The sequence below is a fragment of the Geotrypetes seraphini genome, chromosome 5 (genome assembly GCF_902459505.1).
Source record: "Geotrypetes seraphini chromosome 5, aGeoSer1.1, whole genome shotgun sequence".
Lineage (NCBI taxonomy): Eukaryota > Metazoa > Chordata > Amphibia > Gymnophiona > Dermophiidae > Geotrypetes > Geotrypetes seraphini.
In genome coordinates this window covers 173537841-173554665 of record NC_047088.1, presented here as the reverse complement: position 1 = coordinate 173554665, position 16825 = coordinate 173537841, and the positions used below count along the sequence as shown (strand labels likewise).

The 16825-nt window shown below is 49.9% G+C and overlaps 1 protein-coding gene across 1 annotated transcript in view; it reads right to left on the bottom strand.

Annotated features, from left to right (window-relative positions):
- The window catches only part of BOLL (boule homolog, RNA binding protein), a 566072-nt gene that overhangs the window by 282913 nt on the left and 266334 nt on the right, over positions 1-16825 (bottom strand). The window contains exon 7 of the mRNA XM_033945221.1: positions 14944-15015. Coding sequence (XP_033801112.1) covers positions 14944-15015 — 72 coding nt within the window. The remainder of the gene's footprint in view (positions 1-14943; positions 15016-16825) is intronic.

The following is a 16825-nucleotide window of genomic DNA, read 5'->3' as shown; positions in this document are numbered from 1 at the left end:
AGGAAACAGTGGAAGAAGAAAAGGTTCCCTGGAACTGAGTTGAAGTAGAAGGGAGAACCAATGTTGCCTGGACCACCTCGGAGCAATCAGAATCATGGTGGCTCGTTCCCTCTTGAGAGGCAGAGGAGGGAAAGCGTACAGGAACAGATTGGACCAGTCGAGGAGAAATGCATCCGCTGCCAGACGGTGCGGAGAATAGAGTCTGGAGCAGAATAGGGGCAGCTGGTGATTGTGAGGAGCTGCAAAGAGGTCTATCTGAGGAGTGCCCCATTGAGCGAAGATGGACTGTAGAGTTAAAGGATCGAGAATCCACTCGTGAGGCTGGAGAATTCTGCTGAGCTTGTCCGCTAAGGAATTCTTTTCTCCCTGAATGTAGATAGCTTTCAGGAATAGATGGTGATTTATGGCCCAAGTCCAGATCTTCTGGGCTTCCTGGCACAAGAGGCGAGAGCCCGTCCCACCCTGCTTGTTGATGTAGTATATCGCAACTTGATTGTCTGTGCACAGCAGGAGAACTTGAGGGAAGAGAAGATGTTGGAAGGCCTTGAGGGCATAAAACATCGCTCTGAGTTCCAGGAAATTGATGTGATGCTTCTTTTCCTGGGCTGTCCAAAGGCCTTGAGTTTGGAACTCGTTCAATTGAGCTCCCCAGGCATAAGGGGAGGCGTCGGTGGTGATGACTAGTTGATGAGGAGGTAGATGGAGCAGAAGACCTCTGGAGAGATTTGAGGATATCAACCACCATTGTAGAGACTGACGAAGAGATGATGTGACAGATATGTGACGTGAGCAAGGATCCATCGCTTGGGACCACTGGGTAGCTAGGGTCCATTGAGGAGTGCGCAGGTGAAGACGTGCGAAGGGTGTGACATGAACTGTGGAGGCCATGTGACCCAAGAGTATTATCATTTGCTTGGCAGAGATGGAAAGTTGTAGAAGCACCTGCTGACACAGAGATTGAAGCGTTTGAAGACGGTTGGATGGCAGGAACGCTCTCATGAGGACTGTGTCCAAGACAGCTCCGATGAATTGAAGTCTCTGAGTGGGGATGAGATGAGATTTGGGTAGATTGATCTCGAACCCCAGAAGTTGAAGAAACATGATGGTTTGGTTGGTGGCCAGGAGAACAGTCTGAGATTAATTGGCCTTGATTAACCAGTCGTCCAGGTAAGGAAAGACCTGAAGGTGGTGAGATCGTAGAAAGGCAGCCACCACAATCAGACATTTGGTGAACACTCTTGGAGAGGAGGCAAGACCGAAGGGCAGCACCTTGTATTGGTAATGACAACGATTGATCATGAAGCGTAGGTACTATCTGGAGGCCAGATTGACCGGTATATGAGTGTATGCTTCTTTGAGATCGAGGGAACATAGCCAGTCGCCTTGATTGAGAAGAGGGTAAAGAGTGGCCAGAGAAAGCATTTTGAATTTCTCTTTGACCAAGCATTTGTTTAGATCGCGAAGATCTAGAATGGGTCTTAGATCTCCTGTCTTTTTGGGGACTAGAAAATAACGGGAGTAGAATCCCTGCCCTCTCTGATCTAGAGGAACTTCCTCTATAGCGTTCAGAAGGAGGAGGGATTGAACCTCTTGAAGAAGGAGGGAAGACCGAGGAGTGTTGAAAGCAGACTCTCTTGGCAGACTTTGGGCAGGAGGTGTCTGAAAGTTGAGAGAGCAGCCATGGCGGATGATGTTGAGGACCCACAGGTCCGAGGTGATGATTTCCCAACGGCTTATGAAATGTATAAGGCGTCCTCCTATAGGCTGTGGAAGATGAGTAGAAGGAGGAAGATTGGCTATGTCCAGGAGAACCAAGTCAAAAGGGCTGAGTTGACTTTTGAGAAGGAGGAGGTTTCACTTGCTGTTGCTGTTGGGCAGGTCGAGCAGGTTGCCTCTGTTGTTGCCTCTGACGCCTGGGTTGTTGCTGTGTTTGAGGTAAGGGACGAGCCACAAACCTTCGTTGGTAGGCCGATTGTTGATGAAAAGGCCTAGAAGGTGGGGTCTTCTTCTTTGTCTTAAGGAGAGTATCCCATCGAGTCTCATGAGCTGAAAGTTTCTGAGTAGTAGAGTCCATGGATTCTCCGAACAGCTCATCCCCTAAGCAAGGTGCATTGGCCAGTCGATCTTGGTGATTGACATCGAGTTCAGACACTCTGAGCCAGGCCAGTCGTCGCATAGCCACTGACATAGCCGTGGCTCTAGAGGTCAGCTCAAAAGTGTCATAGATTGATCTGACCATGAACTTGCGCAGTTGCAAGAGCGATGAAGAAGTTTGGCGAAAGGCTGATTTCTTACGGTCAGGGAGATATTTCTCAAAAGATGACAAACTTTGAATAAGATGCTTAAGATAAAAGGAAAAATGGAAAGCATAGTTTCCTGACCTGTTCGCTAGCATTGCATTTTGATACAGCCGTTTGCCAAACTTATCCATGGCCTTACCTTCCCTGCCAGGAGGGACAGAAGCATATACACTAGCCCCCGTGGATTTCTTTAAAGTAGACTCTACTAATAAAGACTCATGGGGAAGTTGAGGCTTGTCAAAGCCTGGAATTGGTATAACCTTATATAAGGAGTCCAGTTTACGGGGAGCTCCTGGAATGGTCAAGGGTGTCTCTAGATTTTTGTAAAATGTCTCTCTTAAAATGTCATGGAGAGGCAGCTTGAGAAATTCCCTTGGAGGCTGGTCAAAGTCAAGAGCATCTAAAAATGCCTTGGATTTTTTGGATTCAGCCTCCAAGGGAATAAAGAGTCACACATCTCTTTAAGAAAAGAGGTGAAAGAAGTTGCATCAGGTTTGGAAGATGGATCAAAACCAGAAGGATCCTCGTCCCCTGATGAACACTCCCCCTCAGAGAGGAAAGGCTCTTCTGAATCACCCCACAGATCAGGGTCCCTCACCTGAAAACTGCGGTCTCGTGACTCTGGTGTGGAGGGTTCTAGGTGTCGAGTTTTATGAGTCGACTTACCAGACCTCTGTGAACTGGTACCGGGAGATATTAAGGGTTGTGCCGGTGCCGATGTTTGAACAGCCTGGTGTCTCGGTTCCGGTGCCAAGACTGGCATTGATACCGAAGAAGTGATGTGCCCCGGTACCGACAAAGTGGATGCCGATAAAGGGGGCTGCTGCACCGTCGGTACCGGCGGCTCAGACCGAACCGGGACTGGAAGGCTCGGAGTCAAAAGAGCAGGGAGTAGCTGTTGGAGTTGTTCCTTTAGCTGGACCTGCAGGACTGCGGCAATGCGCTCGTCCAATAAAGGCACCGGTACCGCTTTTTTCTTCTGCGGTACCTTGGGTGCCGCTCTACACTCCGAAGAGGAACCCGATGTCGAGGGGCTCACCTCAATCGGAGCAGAGCGCTTCCGTGGGCGCCTCGTGGTCGGCAGGATTGGACTCGCTGCTACTGAGACCGGAGGATGCTCCAACGGGGAAGGCTTCTTAGCCGGCTTACCTGCGGGGTGTGACGCCGGCGCGGTATCGCGCGGTGTCGACGAAGTAGGTGCCGACTGAGATGGAGCTGACGTCGGTGCCGGTGGTGCGGAATCAGACATCTCGGCGCCGAACAATAACTGCTGCTGTATCTGGCGGTTTTTAAGTGTTCTCTTCTTTAAAGTCGCACAGCGGGAGCAGGTAGATGCTCGATGGTCAGGACCAAGACACTGCAGACACCAGTTGTGTGGGTCTGTCAGTGAAATTGGTCGAGCGCATCGCTGGCACTTTTTAAACCCGGGTTGACGGGGCATGAAAGTGAATACGGCTTTTGCCAAATCGAAGGCCGAGGCCTCGATGATGGCAATAGGCCCCGCCGGGGCTAACCGAAAACTGAAGAAAAAAATTAAGCTTTTTTTTTTTTTTTAAAAGAAAAGAAAAGAAACAACGGAAATAAAATTTCCAAAAGGGTTTACGCGAGCGGGAAGGCAATATTTAGTAGAAAAAAGAACTTTCAACAGCCGTTGAAAGAAACGCGTCTTCTTAGCTCTGCGGAAACTAAAAAAACTGGGGACCGCGTGCCTCTGTCGGGCGGGAGGGCACTCGCGCGTGCGCGGTGCGGCCTACCAGAACTTTCCAAGTTCTTAGAGTGCAATCACTCTAAAATTGTCCGTACCGGGGCTCCGTCGGTGCCGTCACTCATCAGTCAAGAATATGCTGCCTGCTTGTCCTGGGATAACACGTCACCAAAAAGATTGCTTTAAGACTAAGGTCCTTCAATGAGTAGGAAGCTAAGGGCTCAAAAGGAGGGCGCACAAGGACGGAGAGGACAGATTGAGATCCTGAAGTCCACACCGGAGGCCGAAGCAATTTGGCTGCCTTCAAAAAGCAAACCACATCTGACAGAGAGGTCAAGCGCCGACCCTGAAGCAACCTGCAAAAAGTGGACAAAGCCGCAAGCTGAACCCGGAGAGAAGACCAGACCAGGCCCCTGTCCAGGCCATCCTGCAAGAACTCCAAGATGTTAGGCAAAGAGGTGCAAAAAGGAACCAATCCACACGCAGCACACCACTCCTCAAAGAGATGCCACATATGCACATAAGCCCTAGAAGTAGAAAATCTCTGGGATCCCAAGATAGTGGCAATCACTTTATCTGAATAATCTTTCTTACCTAGGAGTTACTGCTCAAGAGCCAAGCCGTAAGACAAAAGGGACCCAGATCGAACATCGGAAAGGAACCCTGAGTCAGAAGGTCGGGCAAGAGGGGCAATGGAAGAGGATCTGCCACGAGTTGACGAACCAGATCTGTGTACCACAGGCGCTGGGGCTACCAGGATCACGCGGCCGGGATGCTGAGTAATGCAAAGAAGAATTCTGCCCACTGCCACGGGAGAAACACATACAGGAATCCCACTGTCGGCCACGGCTGTACCAGAGCATTCAGCTCCTTGGCCTAAACATCCCTGAGCTAACTGAAGAACCAAGGCACTTTGGTGTTGACACTTGTGGCCATCAGTTCCATGACCGGCTGATCCCTAGTCCACACAATCAACCCAAAGGCTGCGGGACCGAGACACCACTCTCTGGGATCTAGCACGTGCCGAATGAGGAAGTCCGTCTAGACATTCTCCACTCCTGCTGTGTGGGAAGCTGAGATGTTCAGAAGATGAGACTCTCCCCAGGCCATGAGCACAGCCGCCTCCTGCACCACCTGACGACTTCAGGTTCCCCCCTGATGATTGACACAGGCAACCGACGTGGCATTGTCCAAGAGAACCCAAACAGACTTGCCTGTCAATAAGGTCTGGAACGCTAGCAACCCCAGCTGGATGGCTCTGGTTTCCAGCTGATCGACCAAAACGCCTCCTCCGGAGACCAACTGCCCTGAGCCAAGCGACTAAGACACTAAGCTCCCCAACCGAGGAAACTGGCATCCGTGATAAGAACCGTCCACTGGGGCTGATCCAGACTCACTCCCTGCACCAGATTGGAAGACTGTAGCCACCAATGGAGACTGCGACAAACCAACCCCCGATGAGGAACAAGAGAGTCCATATCGTGCACCTGGCGCCACCATCGCCGAAGCAGAGCATGCTGAAGCAGGTGCATGTGAGTTTTGGCCCACCGAACCACGTCCTGGGAAGCCGCCATCGTCCCCAGAACCTGGAAAAAACCCTGATCCCATGAACATCAGGAAGCCATCAGAAGGTGAATGTTCAACTGCATCAAGACCTTCCCCAAGCTGGTGTCGAAAATAACCTCAAGGTACTGCAGGCACTGAGACGGAGCCAGGTTGACAACCCTTCCCAGTGACTGCAGGAACTCCACAACCTGAGCCGTAACCCGGGAGCTCTCCTGAAATGACTTTGCTCGGATTAACCAGTCATCAGATAGGGGTGAACCAGAACGCCCTCCTTGCACAAGGCCGCTGCCACGACCACTATGATCTTGGTAAACGTCCGAGGAGCCGTGGCCAGTCCAGAGGGAAGTGCACAAAACTGATAATGCCAGCCCAAAAACGCAAAGTTCAGGAACTGCTGATGGATTGGAAAATGCAATTCCCCCGGCTGAACCGCCAGAATGACCGATTGAAGGGTCTCCATGCGAAAAGACGGAACTCGCAGAGCCCTGTTGACCCCATTCAGATTCAAGATGGGCAGAAAGGTCCCCTCTTTCTTGGGCACCACAAAGTAAATGGAGTACCAGCTAGTGCCCCACTCCAATAGAGGCACGGGCACTACCACTTTGAGATCTAGCAATCTGTGAAGCTTGCTTCTTCCATGCCGCCTGACAAGGAGAAGCGAGAAAGTGATCTGGCAACGAGCGGGAAAACTCCAGTGCGTAACCGTCCCGAATCAACTCCAGGACCCATTGATCTGACGTGATCTCAGCCCACCCCTGGTAAAAGTCTCACAGCTGAGCTCCCACCAGAACCAAGAGAAGCACTGGCAAGGAGTCATTGGGCGGGCCGGGTGGCAGAGAGGCCGGCGGAGGAATCATGTCCCCATCGACAGGCCCCCCGAAAGGACTGCATGCGCTGAAAAAAGCAACCCCAGGACGACCCAGAAGCCAGGAAGGAAGCAACTCTTCGACCAGGGCGATATCTGTGGAACTCATGCAAACGCCCCTGAGCAGTGCCACCCTAAAAAGTAGGATGGGCACGGTCTTCAGGCAGGCAGGGCACTTTAGACTCCGTCAAGGTCTGAACCAACTTGTCCAAATCCTCTCCAAACAAAAAAACAAAAAAAACAAAAGGGAAATTTTGTCAATTCAGTCTTAGATGCCACATCAGCTGCCCAAGCACGAAGAAACAAGGTACGACACGCGGACACCCAAAAGACATGGACTTGGCTGACGTGCACAAGTCATACAAGGCATCTGAGAGATAAGAGGCAGCCATCTCAATTTTTGCCACCTCCTGATCCACCAAGGACCAGTCATCAGACTCACGGTCAAGGACACGCTCGGCCCACTGAAACACGGCCCGAGCAACAAGACCACCACATATGGCCGCCTGGACCCCTAAGGCAGAGACATCAAAATTCTGCTTAAGGAGGGCCTCCAACTTATGCTCCTCAGTTCAATAAGGCTTAGCCACTCTCTATGGGCACCGTATACCGCTTGGCGATAGCTGACACCACTGCATCCACCACTGGTGACTTCAAAGTACTCCTGTCCCCCTCCAGGATGGGATACAGATGAGCCATGGAGTATGTAAAATGAAAAGGTCCTGCCGACATCTTCCGACAATATCCCAAAAATCTTGATGCATGGGTAAAGAACAGGATGCAGAGCGGATCCCACAAAGCAGAGGGTCCACCACATGCGGAGTCTCCGTCTCCTCCTCAAAGTGCAACATTGAAGAGACCTGAAGAATCAGCTCTGGGAGCTCGTCCTGCTGAAAAATGTGCACCACGGACACATCCTCACCAGTAGACCCCACTACCAGCATACATCCCCCCGAGAAGATTCTGGAAGTCTCCCAGAAGGTCCAGGTTCACATCCACAGAAAACTGCTCCTCAGCCCGTGGCTGCTTGGACAAGGGAAGAGGGGGGGACGGGGACGTGATTGATACAGAGGGGGGGCCGAACCCAAAACCCCCAGGGCGGAAGCAGGACCCCCGGCCACTTGAAAGTAAGCCTTACACAAGGTAAAAAGAAAATCAGGGGGAAAACCCCCTGGCGGCCCAAAGGGACTCACTGACAAAGCAGAGGACCCATTAGAAACCTGCCCCTGTGTTTCCAACACAGGGGGAAGGTCACCTGAGGCTGCAGACAAAATGGAGGTGCTTCCCGCCAAAAATAGAGAGGTTCCCACCGAAAATGACCCCTCCGAGGCCTGTAGCATCTGGGAAGCCTGAACTGTCCTAGCCGCTACAGCAGGCAAGCCAGCAGCAGCGATAAGGGAATCCTTTTTACTCTGACTATTGGCAGCTTGGGAAATCTCTGCGTGGGGGGTGAAGAAAGCATGGGCTTCCATGCTGTCAGCTGCAGGTTTGAGAGGCCTGGACGCCGGCATCCAATGCCGACAAGGTTTCCCCTTAGCGGCAGCCTGCACAACGCTTGCACAGGCTGGCCGCGAGTGCCTTGCGTCTGGAGCACTTTCTCCTAGTGAAAGTGCTCATTGCACAATATGTGACCTAGCTGTAAAAAAAGTGCCAGTTAGTAAAAAAAATAGCAATAATAGACAAGGGAAAGTTCCCTTCAGACCAGCACTGCCTTGAGAATTTTATTTTTTTTACAGACTCTCCACTGACTCTCAAAGCTATATGCCTTGCCTGTATTGGTGGTAAGGCTTATAGCTGAAGCACCTCTACAAAATTTTGGGCAGGTGAAGGAAGGGGGGGCGGAGGGACCCAGCACAAGACCCGCCGAGTGTGACACCCCAAGGTCAGATGGACCCCCAAACAGGGCCTCTCCAAGCTCAGTCCAGCAGATCAGGGACAAGGAGCCCTAAACAAATTCCAACAGCACTAACAAGGGGAGATGGGCACAGCTCACCAAAACCACCTGCCTTGAGACTGGAGATTAGACTGTTAGATAGAGGGAGGGACAGGGACGTCACGTGATGGCGGGTTCCTGAGCGGACGTCCGTGCACAGAGCTCCGCTCCGACTTCCCGGTTTCTCCCCCTAATCGCCGCCCATGTTGGGTGAAACTTTAATTTTTTGAACGCCAGTGCAGGCGCTAGTGCGGGGGCACATTGTCGCGGTTTGGAGAGGCGCAGAACGCAGTTTTGGCCGTGGGGCATGCTGCCGAAAGTTTCTCGGCCGGCGAAGCAGTGTGGGAGCCCAGCGTGCAAGATGGCCGGCACGCAAACCGACGTCCCGATGGATCGATCCGACGATGTGCTGCAGGTGTCCATGAGGCATTTGTCACAGTTGCTAGATGACAAACTAGCTAAACTGCATGCCTCTATGGATGAACTGAAGGACACCTTGGCGGGACAAGCTGCTCAGCTGCAGCACGTGGAGCAGAGGATGTCGTCCCAGGAGGATCGTGCTGGGGTAGCAGACAGGAGGCTAGGCCTGCTGGAAACTCGAGTTGGTCAGCTCATGGAGAAAGTTGAAGATCAGGAAAATAGAGCCCGACGGAAGAATCTCTGGATCATCGGAATTCCAGAGTCTGTTAAGGACCCTGAGCTCCTCCATATTGTGGAGAAGTGGCTGCCGAAGGAGTTGGGCCTCCCAGAACATGCGGCCCAGTGGTGGTGGAACGAGTCCACCGGGTGGGACAGCGACGAGAGCACGAGAGCGCTGGTAGACCGAGAGCTGTGCTGGCCCGCTTTCATAATTATGCTATCAAAGCCCGTCTGCTTGAGCTATTTAAGAAGTCCCGGCGTCTGGAATATGAGGGTGCCAAGATTTTGATCTTCCAAGATTTCTCTATTAAGGTGGCTGAACAGCGCAGAACCTTCACACCATATTGTTCGCAGCTGGTCGCAAGGGGAATAAAATTTGCTTTCTTATATCCAGCTAAGGTGCGCCTGACCCATGAAAATCGCACCTTCACTGTGTCCCAGGCGGAGGAACTCAAGCGCTTCATCGAGAGCCTTCCCGCCCAGTAGGCCTCTTCTGAAGACTCGACCGATCTTTACCTTCTGGATGATCTGGACCTGACGGAGCTGTGTTGTTCCCCTCTTCATCTTTATGTTTCTAGCTCGAGGGGAGAGGCCCCTTGGGGTCCCTGCTGATGTCTCCGGTCTCTGCGTGCGGGACTGTTTGTGAGAGACTGAGTTTTTTGATTCTGTTTTTTGGTTGGAGGAGACCTCTCGGGGAGCACTTGCAACGGGGATCTTTACGGCAGGACTGCCTCCCCTCCCCGGGAACTTATTTTGGTTCTGAGGGGGACTATGTTGTTGTCCTTCCAGGTCTCCAGTTGTATGTCTCTAGTTATATGTCCCTGCACATTTCTTTGTTTTTTTGCAGGTTCTGGACAGTTCTGGTATTTGTTTTAAGGTTACGGGGGTAGATGGGGGGAGGGGGAGCTTTGGGGAGGGGAGTGAGAGTATCTGTGTTTGCTTGTTGCTGGGGCTGGTGTTATGAGAGTGTGGACGAGAGTGTGGTTATGGGTTGGGGAGGGGTTACGGAAGGGGGGACTGGATAAGGGAGATATCTGTGGGGGGTGGGGGGTTTATCTGAAGGAACAGGAAGTTTTGTTGGGGGAGGGGTGGGAGGGTGGGCTGTATCTTGGGAGCACCTGGGGGTCTATGACCAGCAATGTTCTGATAATTCAGTGGGTGGCGTGCCGGTTTGGCTGGGAGGCCGGCGCTGCTGCCCCACATGCCTGTTGTCTCTGGGGGAACTTACTTCTTACCAACTGCTACTGTGAATTCTGTTAAGATTGCCAGCTTTAACATTGATGGCTTGCATTCCCCGGTGAAGCGCAGCAAATTATTTCAATACTGTAAGAAATTAAAAGTAGATGTTTTAATGCTTCAGGAGACGCACCTCAGCGTGACAGAACATGTTAAACTGAAGAGGGAGTGGGTAGGGAAAGTAGCTTTTGCTTCCTATAACTCCAGACAGCGAGGTGTTGCTCTCCTCTTTCATAAAAAGCATCCTTGTACTATGCACAAAGTAATACAGGACCCTGAGGGGCGATATGTGATATGGGCAGGAGTTTTTTTGGGGAAGAAATATGTGTTTTGTTCTCTTTATGCACCTAATGTATACTCTCATAGATTTTTTTCTGTATTAGTAGCGGCTCTGACGCCTTTTTCTGAATACCAATTGGTACTAGGTGGGGACTTTAACATCACTGCAGACCCACTTGTTGATCTGCAAGCCGCCTAAGCCCCGATTGAAAGGAGGCGATCACAAGGGGGTGAACTTTGTGATGCACCAACTGGGTCTGATTGATGTCTGGCGCACACTGCATCCTACTGAATCTGACTTCACTTTTCACTCTCTAGTGCATGATATTCATAGTCGTTTGGACTACCTGTTGGTGGCTCCTTCTCTGCTGGCGGGTATTCCACGAGTGGTGATTGAAGACGATGTTTTGTCAGATCACCACTTGGTTTGGCTGGAGCTCATTGATAGGCCAGGGCCCCAGGGGTCGACTACCAGTTGGCGTATGAATCCCATGTTATATGAAGATGATGAGTTTAAGGATTTTCTGGAACAACAATGGGATTTCTTTGTGAACGACAACCCTGCTTCTGATGTATCAGAGGTGGTGTTTTGGGAGGCGAGCAAGGCGGTCTTGCGGGGTAAAATTATAGAGTACACTGCCCGCAAGCGCAGAGCCCAAGATAAGACACTGTTGGACTTAACACAACGTTTGGCCGCGCTGCGTGGGAGTTTACATGCTCCGGGTGCCACGGCAGCTCGATCTCAATATTTTGACCTACGTAGGCAAATTAATGACTTACTGGCGGAAAGAGCCCTCAGAGATATCAGATTGTATAAATATCGCCTCCACCGCTGGGGTAACAAAGCGGGGAAACTGCTTGCATCTTTGGTTACTTCCAGGGCTCCGAAGCAAATAATTTCAAAGATTCGGGCACCTGATGGTAGAGAGATAACTGCCCAAGCTGGGATACAGCAGAGTTTTGTTAACTACTATAGGGCTCTATATGATAAGGGGACCTGTGACACAGAACAGAGGACGACTTTCTTTAAGGACCTACAGCTTCCGTCCCTGGGACATGAGCAGCGGGAGGTGTTAAATGCCCCGGTGCGAGGGTTGGAGATCCAACAAGCTATTCGGACCTTAAAATTGGCTAAAGCCCCTGGGCCTGACGGACTGGGTTCTGAATATTATAAGTTATTGGGGATATGAGTGGTGGGCCCCTTTCAAGCCCTGTGTGGGGCTCTTAGTAGAGGTGAACTGCCTCCGCATAGACTAACTCACGCTAATATTGTGGTTCTACCGAAACCGGGTCGAGCAGAAGATCAGCTGGGATCCTATAGACCTATTTCTCTGCTCAATCAAGATATCAAGTTGTTTGCTGCTATTATGGCGGCTCGCCTGGGTCGGGTTTTGCCCAATTTAATTCATTCGGACCAGGCAGGTTTTGTGCCGGGCCGCTATTCATCTGCTAATGTGCTGAGGGCGCTTTCGGTGCTTCAGAATCCTGAACTTGTTGGGCAACACCCGGGACAGAAGAATGCCCTTATAGCCAGTCTAGACGCGGAAAAAGCGTTCGATAAAGTGTTATGGAATTATCTTTTTTGGGTTCTTCCTCAGTTCGGCATTATGGGGAGCTTTCTGACTGGGATTCGATCATTATACGCTCATCCTACGGCCCAAATCCTGATTAACGGGGAGCTTACCTCTTCTTTTGAACTCGAGAGGGGGACGCGCCAGGGCTGTCTCCTCTCTCCGATGCTTTTTGTCTTGGCTCTAGAGCCTCTTGCGGCTAAGCTCCGTCAGAGCCCCGACTTGCGTGGTATTCGGTTGGGTTCCCAAGAATTTAAAATTAATTTGTTTGCGGATGACATGCTCATCTTTCTGGGAGATGCTGAAGAGGGGGTTCCTCGTTTAATTGATCTTATACGGAGGTTTGGAGCCTTTTCTGGGTTGCGAATTAACTTTGATAAGTCAGAGGCTCTGGCGGTCCGCCCCCCGTGTGTTTTGCAGCATGATCCTTCCTTTCCGTTGCAATGGTCTAAAGTTACGCTTAAATATCTGGGAATATATCTGCATGCGGATCCGGGGGTGGTATATCGGAAGAATGTACTTGATAAATTAGATGCAGTCCGAGCTCTATGTAGGAGATGGATGGAGTTTCCCCTCTCGCCCCTGGGACGCGTTGCCCTTATTAAAATGGTCCTCTTGCCGAAACTCCTGTATCCACTACATATGGTGCCCCTTTGGGTTAAACAGAAGGATGTGCAGGCTTATCGGGGGGTCGTTTCATCCTTTGTATGGCGCTCCCGCCGGGTGAAAATTGGCTATAACAAACTGATTAGGGGGCGAGAGCACGGTGGTGTGAACTTGCCCGATTTGCGTCTTTACAATGTGGCTGCTTTGTTGAGATGGGTGCATGAATTATATACGGGAGTTGCCAGGTATGCCCCGGTTGGATTCTGGTACATTTTGTCAGCTCCGGTGTCAGTTTTTAACCTCCTGTGGCATGGGGCGGGACCCTGCCCTTCTATGCTTCGACCCTTACGAATGGCCTGGAACTGGTGGCGGTCTTCCTTGGGGGGCGCGGTGGGTCCTTCGCCTTTTACGGAACTGGTGGGTAATCCTAAGTTTCCTGCTGGTTCGTTGCATGCATTTTTTGCCTCAGTTCGGATGTCTGGGTGTCGCTTTGTGGGGCAGGTGGTTGAAGTGGGGTCAGGATCGGTTCCCTCTTTTTTGGCATGTCGGGACTGCTGGGGTTGGACCACAGGGTCTATGTTTGCATACCTGCAGATGCGTAGTTATTGTTTGGCGCTCCGTTCGCCGGAGGGCAGCTTGCCCACTTTCACTTCCTTGGATCACCAGTTTTTGTCCGCCCCATCTGACCTTAACACGCTCTCGGAGTGGTATAAAGTTGGGAGGGAAAGACGGTCTGATAGGTTTCTTGATGCTATGGCAACGGATTGGACTTCAGCATTGGGAGAGCAGGTCACTGCTGACGAATTAGTTCGGTGTTTTCAGGAATGCGCCTCCGCCTCCCCTAATGTGAGTTTGAGGGAAGTACATCTGCAGATTCTGCACCAATCTTATTTAACGAGATGTAAGGGATGAAAGATGGGGCTATGGCCTGATGACTGCTGCCCCAGATGTCCGGCTCGTCGGGACACCTTGGTACATCACTTTTTGGAATGCTCACATGTAGGGCCCCTGTGGATTTCTGTGCTTCGGGAGCTGGAAAACGTTATAGGACTATCTATAGACTGGTCTTACAAGACGTTGCTGTTGGGTGTCACAGGTCCCCTGGTGGAAGCGGGTGTTAGCGACCCTGGACGGCGCTTTCTTTTAGTGGCCTTAGGAATCACAAAGAAACTAATTCTTCGCCATTGGATTGGTACAACGCGGCCAACAGTGCAACAGTGGCGGGCTCATATGTCTCTGATGGCTGGGTGGGAACGGCAGCATCGCCGGGGGGCAGCGAGCTGGAAATCTAGAACCTATTTGGATTATTGGAGCTCCTTTTAGGGCTGGTTAGAGATCCCGGGTGCACAGGGTGGGGGGGAGGGGTTGGAAGGGAGGGTTTCATTTCAAAATTGGATCTGCATGGGAGTTGATTTGTTGTGGATTTATTCATGTTTGTTCATTCTCTGCCTGCACCTTTGATTATTGTACATGATGTCCCTATTGTATGGTCATACTCTGTATATTCTCGTATGCATTGATCCTTTAATAAACATATTTTCAAAAAAAAAAAAAAAAAGAGGGAGGGACAGCTATTAGTACTATAACCAAAGGTTTGGTCTCAGTCTCCACATGCTGGTCATGATGAGCTATTATTCATCAGTGAAGCCTGTACCGGTCTGGAGAGGTTGACAAAGATTATTTATTTTTATTTCATTTGCTCATATTAGTGAACATTTTAGGTTTTTTTCTTGTTAATATTGATATGTAGACTGTTTTTCTTAAAAACTATGAGCAGTATATCAAATAAATCAAATCAATTATGCATTCAAATTTAACTGCATCATGTAGAGCTTATACAAGCTTCTGTTCTATAGGGATTTACTCATGGAAATATACTATTTGACTGCAGTACAAAAACATTAAAAACAAATGTAAGATGTAGTAAAGAAGTGACAGATTTAATGCCAATAAGTTCCCAGTGTCTGATAAAGCCATGGAGACTAATGCCTCTGATGCCAATGTTAATGGACAAGACTTATCTGTACCAAAAAATGTGCTCTCTGCAAGAGGTAATAATTAAACCGTTAATGGGTTTTCTAGATAAAACATCTTTTACAAAAATCCTAACAAAGCTTTTACCATGCTAGTAATTATCTACAAGCATTGTAATAAACAGATTTTTTAGACATTTTTACAAAACTTTAGTGCCTTTTTTCAAAGCAAAATAATAACTATACTAATAATTTATTAATAATTTTTACCTGGTAATGGTATGCAGGCTGCTGATAAACTGGTTGGGCTACCATCACAGGTGAACTAGAAATAGAGCGTGGCTTGAAAAAGAAAAGAAAAAGGAAGGAATGCTGATATAAATAATAAAACACGAGAGAAAGAATTACATTGAAAAATCCCAACCAAAAGCACTGATGAAAGATTAGGTTCTTACCTTGATAATCTTTTTTCTGGAAGATGTGTCTAGGAGTCCTGACTATGAGTTGAGTTGCAGAATGATGAAATTTATATTCTTCAACTCCGCCTCCTTCTCCGGTGGCTGTAGTGTTCCCTTCAGCTTGTACCAAAGCAACTGATCATCATTACAACATAAGAAATAGGAAGAAGGGGTACAGGAAACATTCCCAATACATTTCTGTTTCTGCTCTGTAAGACAAAATTAAACTAAGTAAATCAACCCATAATGTAAAGCCAGATGGAACAAACAATCCACCTGTCAAAGTGCAACCAGAACTAACATTTATGGAGCTCTAAGAGACTCATTTTTTTTATACATTCGGCATTTTACTCTTCATATCAGGCTGGCAGAAGAAGATCTCCAGATGTGGACACACACTCTTTCCAAGACAGTAAGCAGGCAAATTCTGACAGGGCAGGGCGTCAGGACTCCTAGACCAGTGTTTATCAACAATATGCTTACCCTTAGGGGTACATGAGTTGTTTGTTGGGGGAACATGGCACTGGCTGCCACTGAGGATATTGCTTGCCTGCCCACCGAAGCCATCGCCAGGAATCCCTCCTTCCTGCCCTCAACTCTCCTGTCAAAGCCGCTGCCAGGGATCCTTCCTTCCTGCCCTCCACCTTCCTGTCAAGCCACTGCTGGAGATCCCCTCCACTTAAGCCGACCCAGAGGGCTTCCCTCCGATGTCAGATGCCTTCTGGGTCAGCGGGTTAGGGGGCAGTTACCTCCTTCTGCCTTCAGCGGTTCACATACTGTATGTAACTTACCCGGAAACCTTCTCTCTGACATCAGAGTTGACGTCAGAGGGAAGGCTTATGGGTCAGTCATGTGAATCGCTGCCTGAACATCCCTGCAATGAGAGCCACTGAAGGCAGGAGTGAGTGCAGATCGATCAAGTAAGGGAGATAGGGGACAAGATCTGGGACAAAGGGAGGAGTGGGGGGAAGGAGCACCTTGGGACATGGGAGAAGCACAATTTTGGGACAAAGGCAGGGAGGGGAGTCATGAACATGGAATACAGAAGGGAGGGAGGAAGGGGACATAGGAGGGAGGGAATAGAAAGGGAGAATTGTTGGGCATGAGTGTGTGAGTGAGAGGGAAAGAGATAGTGCACATGGGGAAAGGAAGAAAGAGGAAAATTGGTCATAGAGAGAGAGAGGAGTGAGGTAGAGATGCATGGGGAATAGAAGGATGAGAGGGAGAGATGTTGGATATGGTTTTGGAGAGGGAACGGAGGGACAGATTGAAGGGGATGCAAGGGGGAAGAATGTTGGACATAGTGATGGAGGGAGAGATGTGGCATTGTGCTAGAGAGGGGTGATAGAAGGAGAAATGGGCATGGGGTTGGTGGGCAGTGGTGAAAATACTGCACATGATCCGGGGGATGAGAGAGGGAGAAATGTTGGATGTGGCAGTAGAGGGGGTGGGAGAGATGCCTGGATCTCTCAAAACCGATTGACAGTGAGAAAGAGAGAGGGAGACATGTTGCCAATAGGAGTGGAGGAGAGAGGAAGAAAAGTTAGATTCATGGAGGGAGAGAGAGATGTTGGTTGAGGAAGGGAATGAGATCCGGAGGAGAGGAAGTGTGCAGGAGGCAGAAAGAAAAAAATATTGGATGCACAGTCAGAAGGAAGTGCAACCAGAGACTCATGAACTCACCAGACAACAGG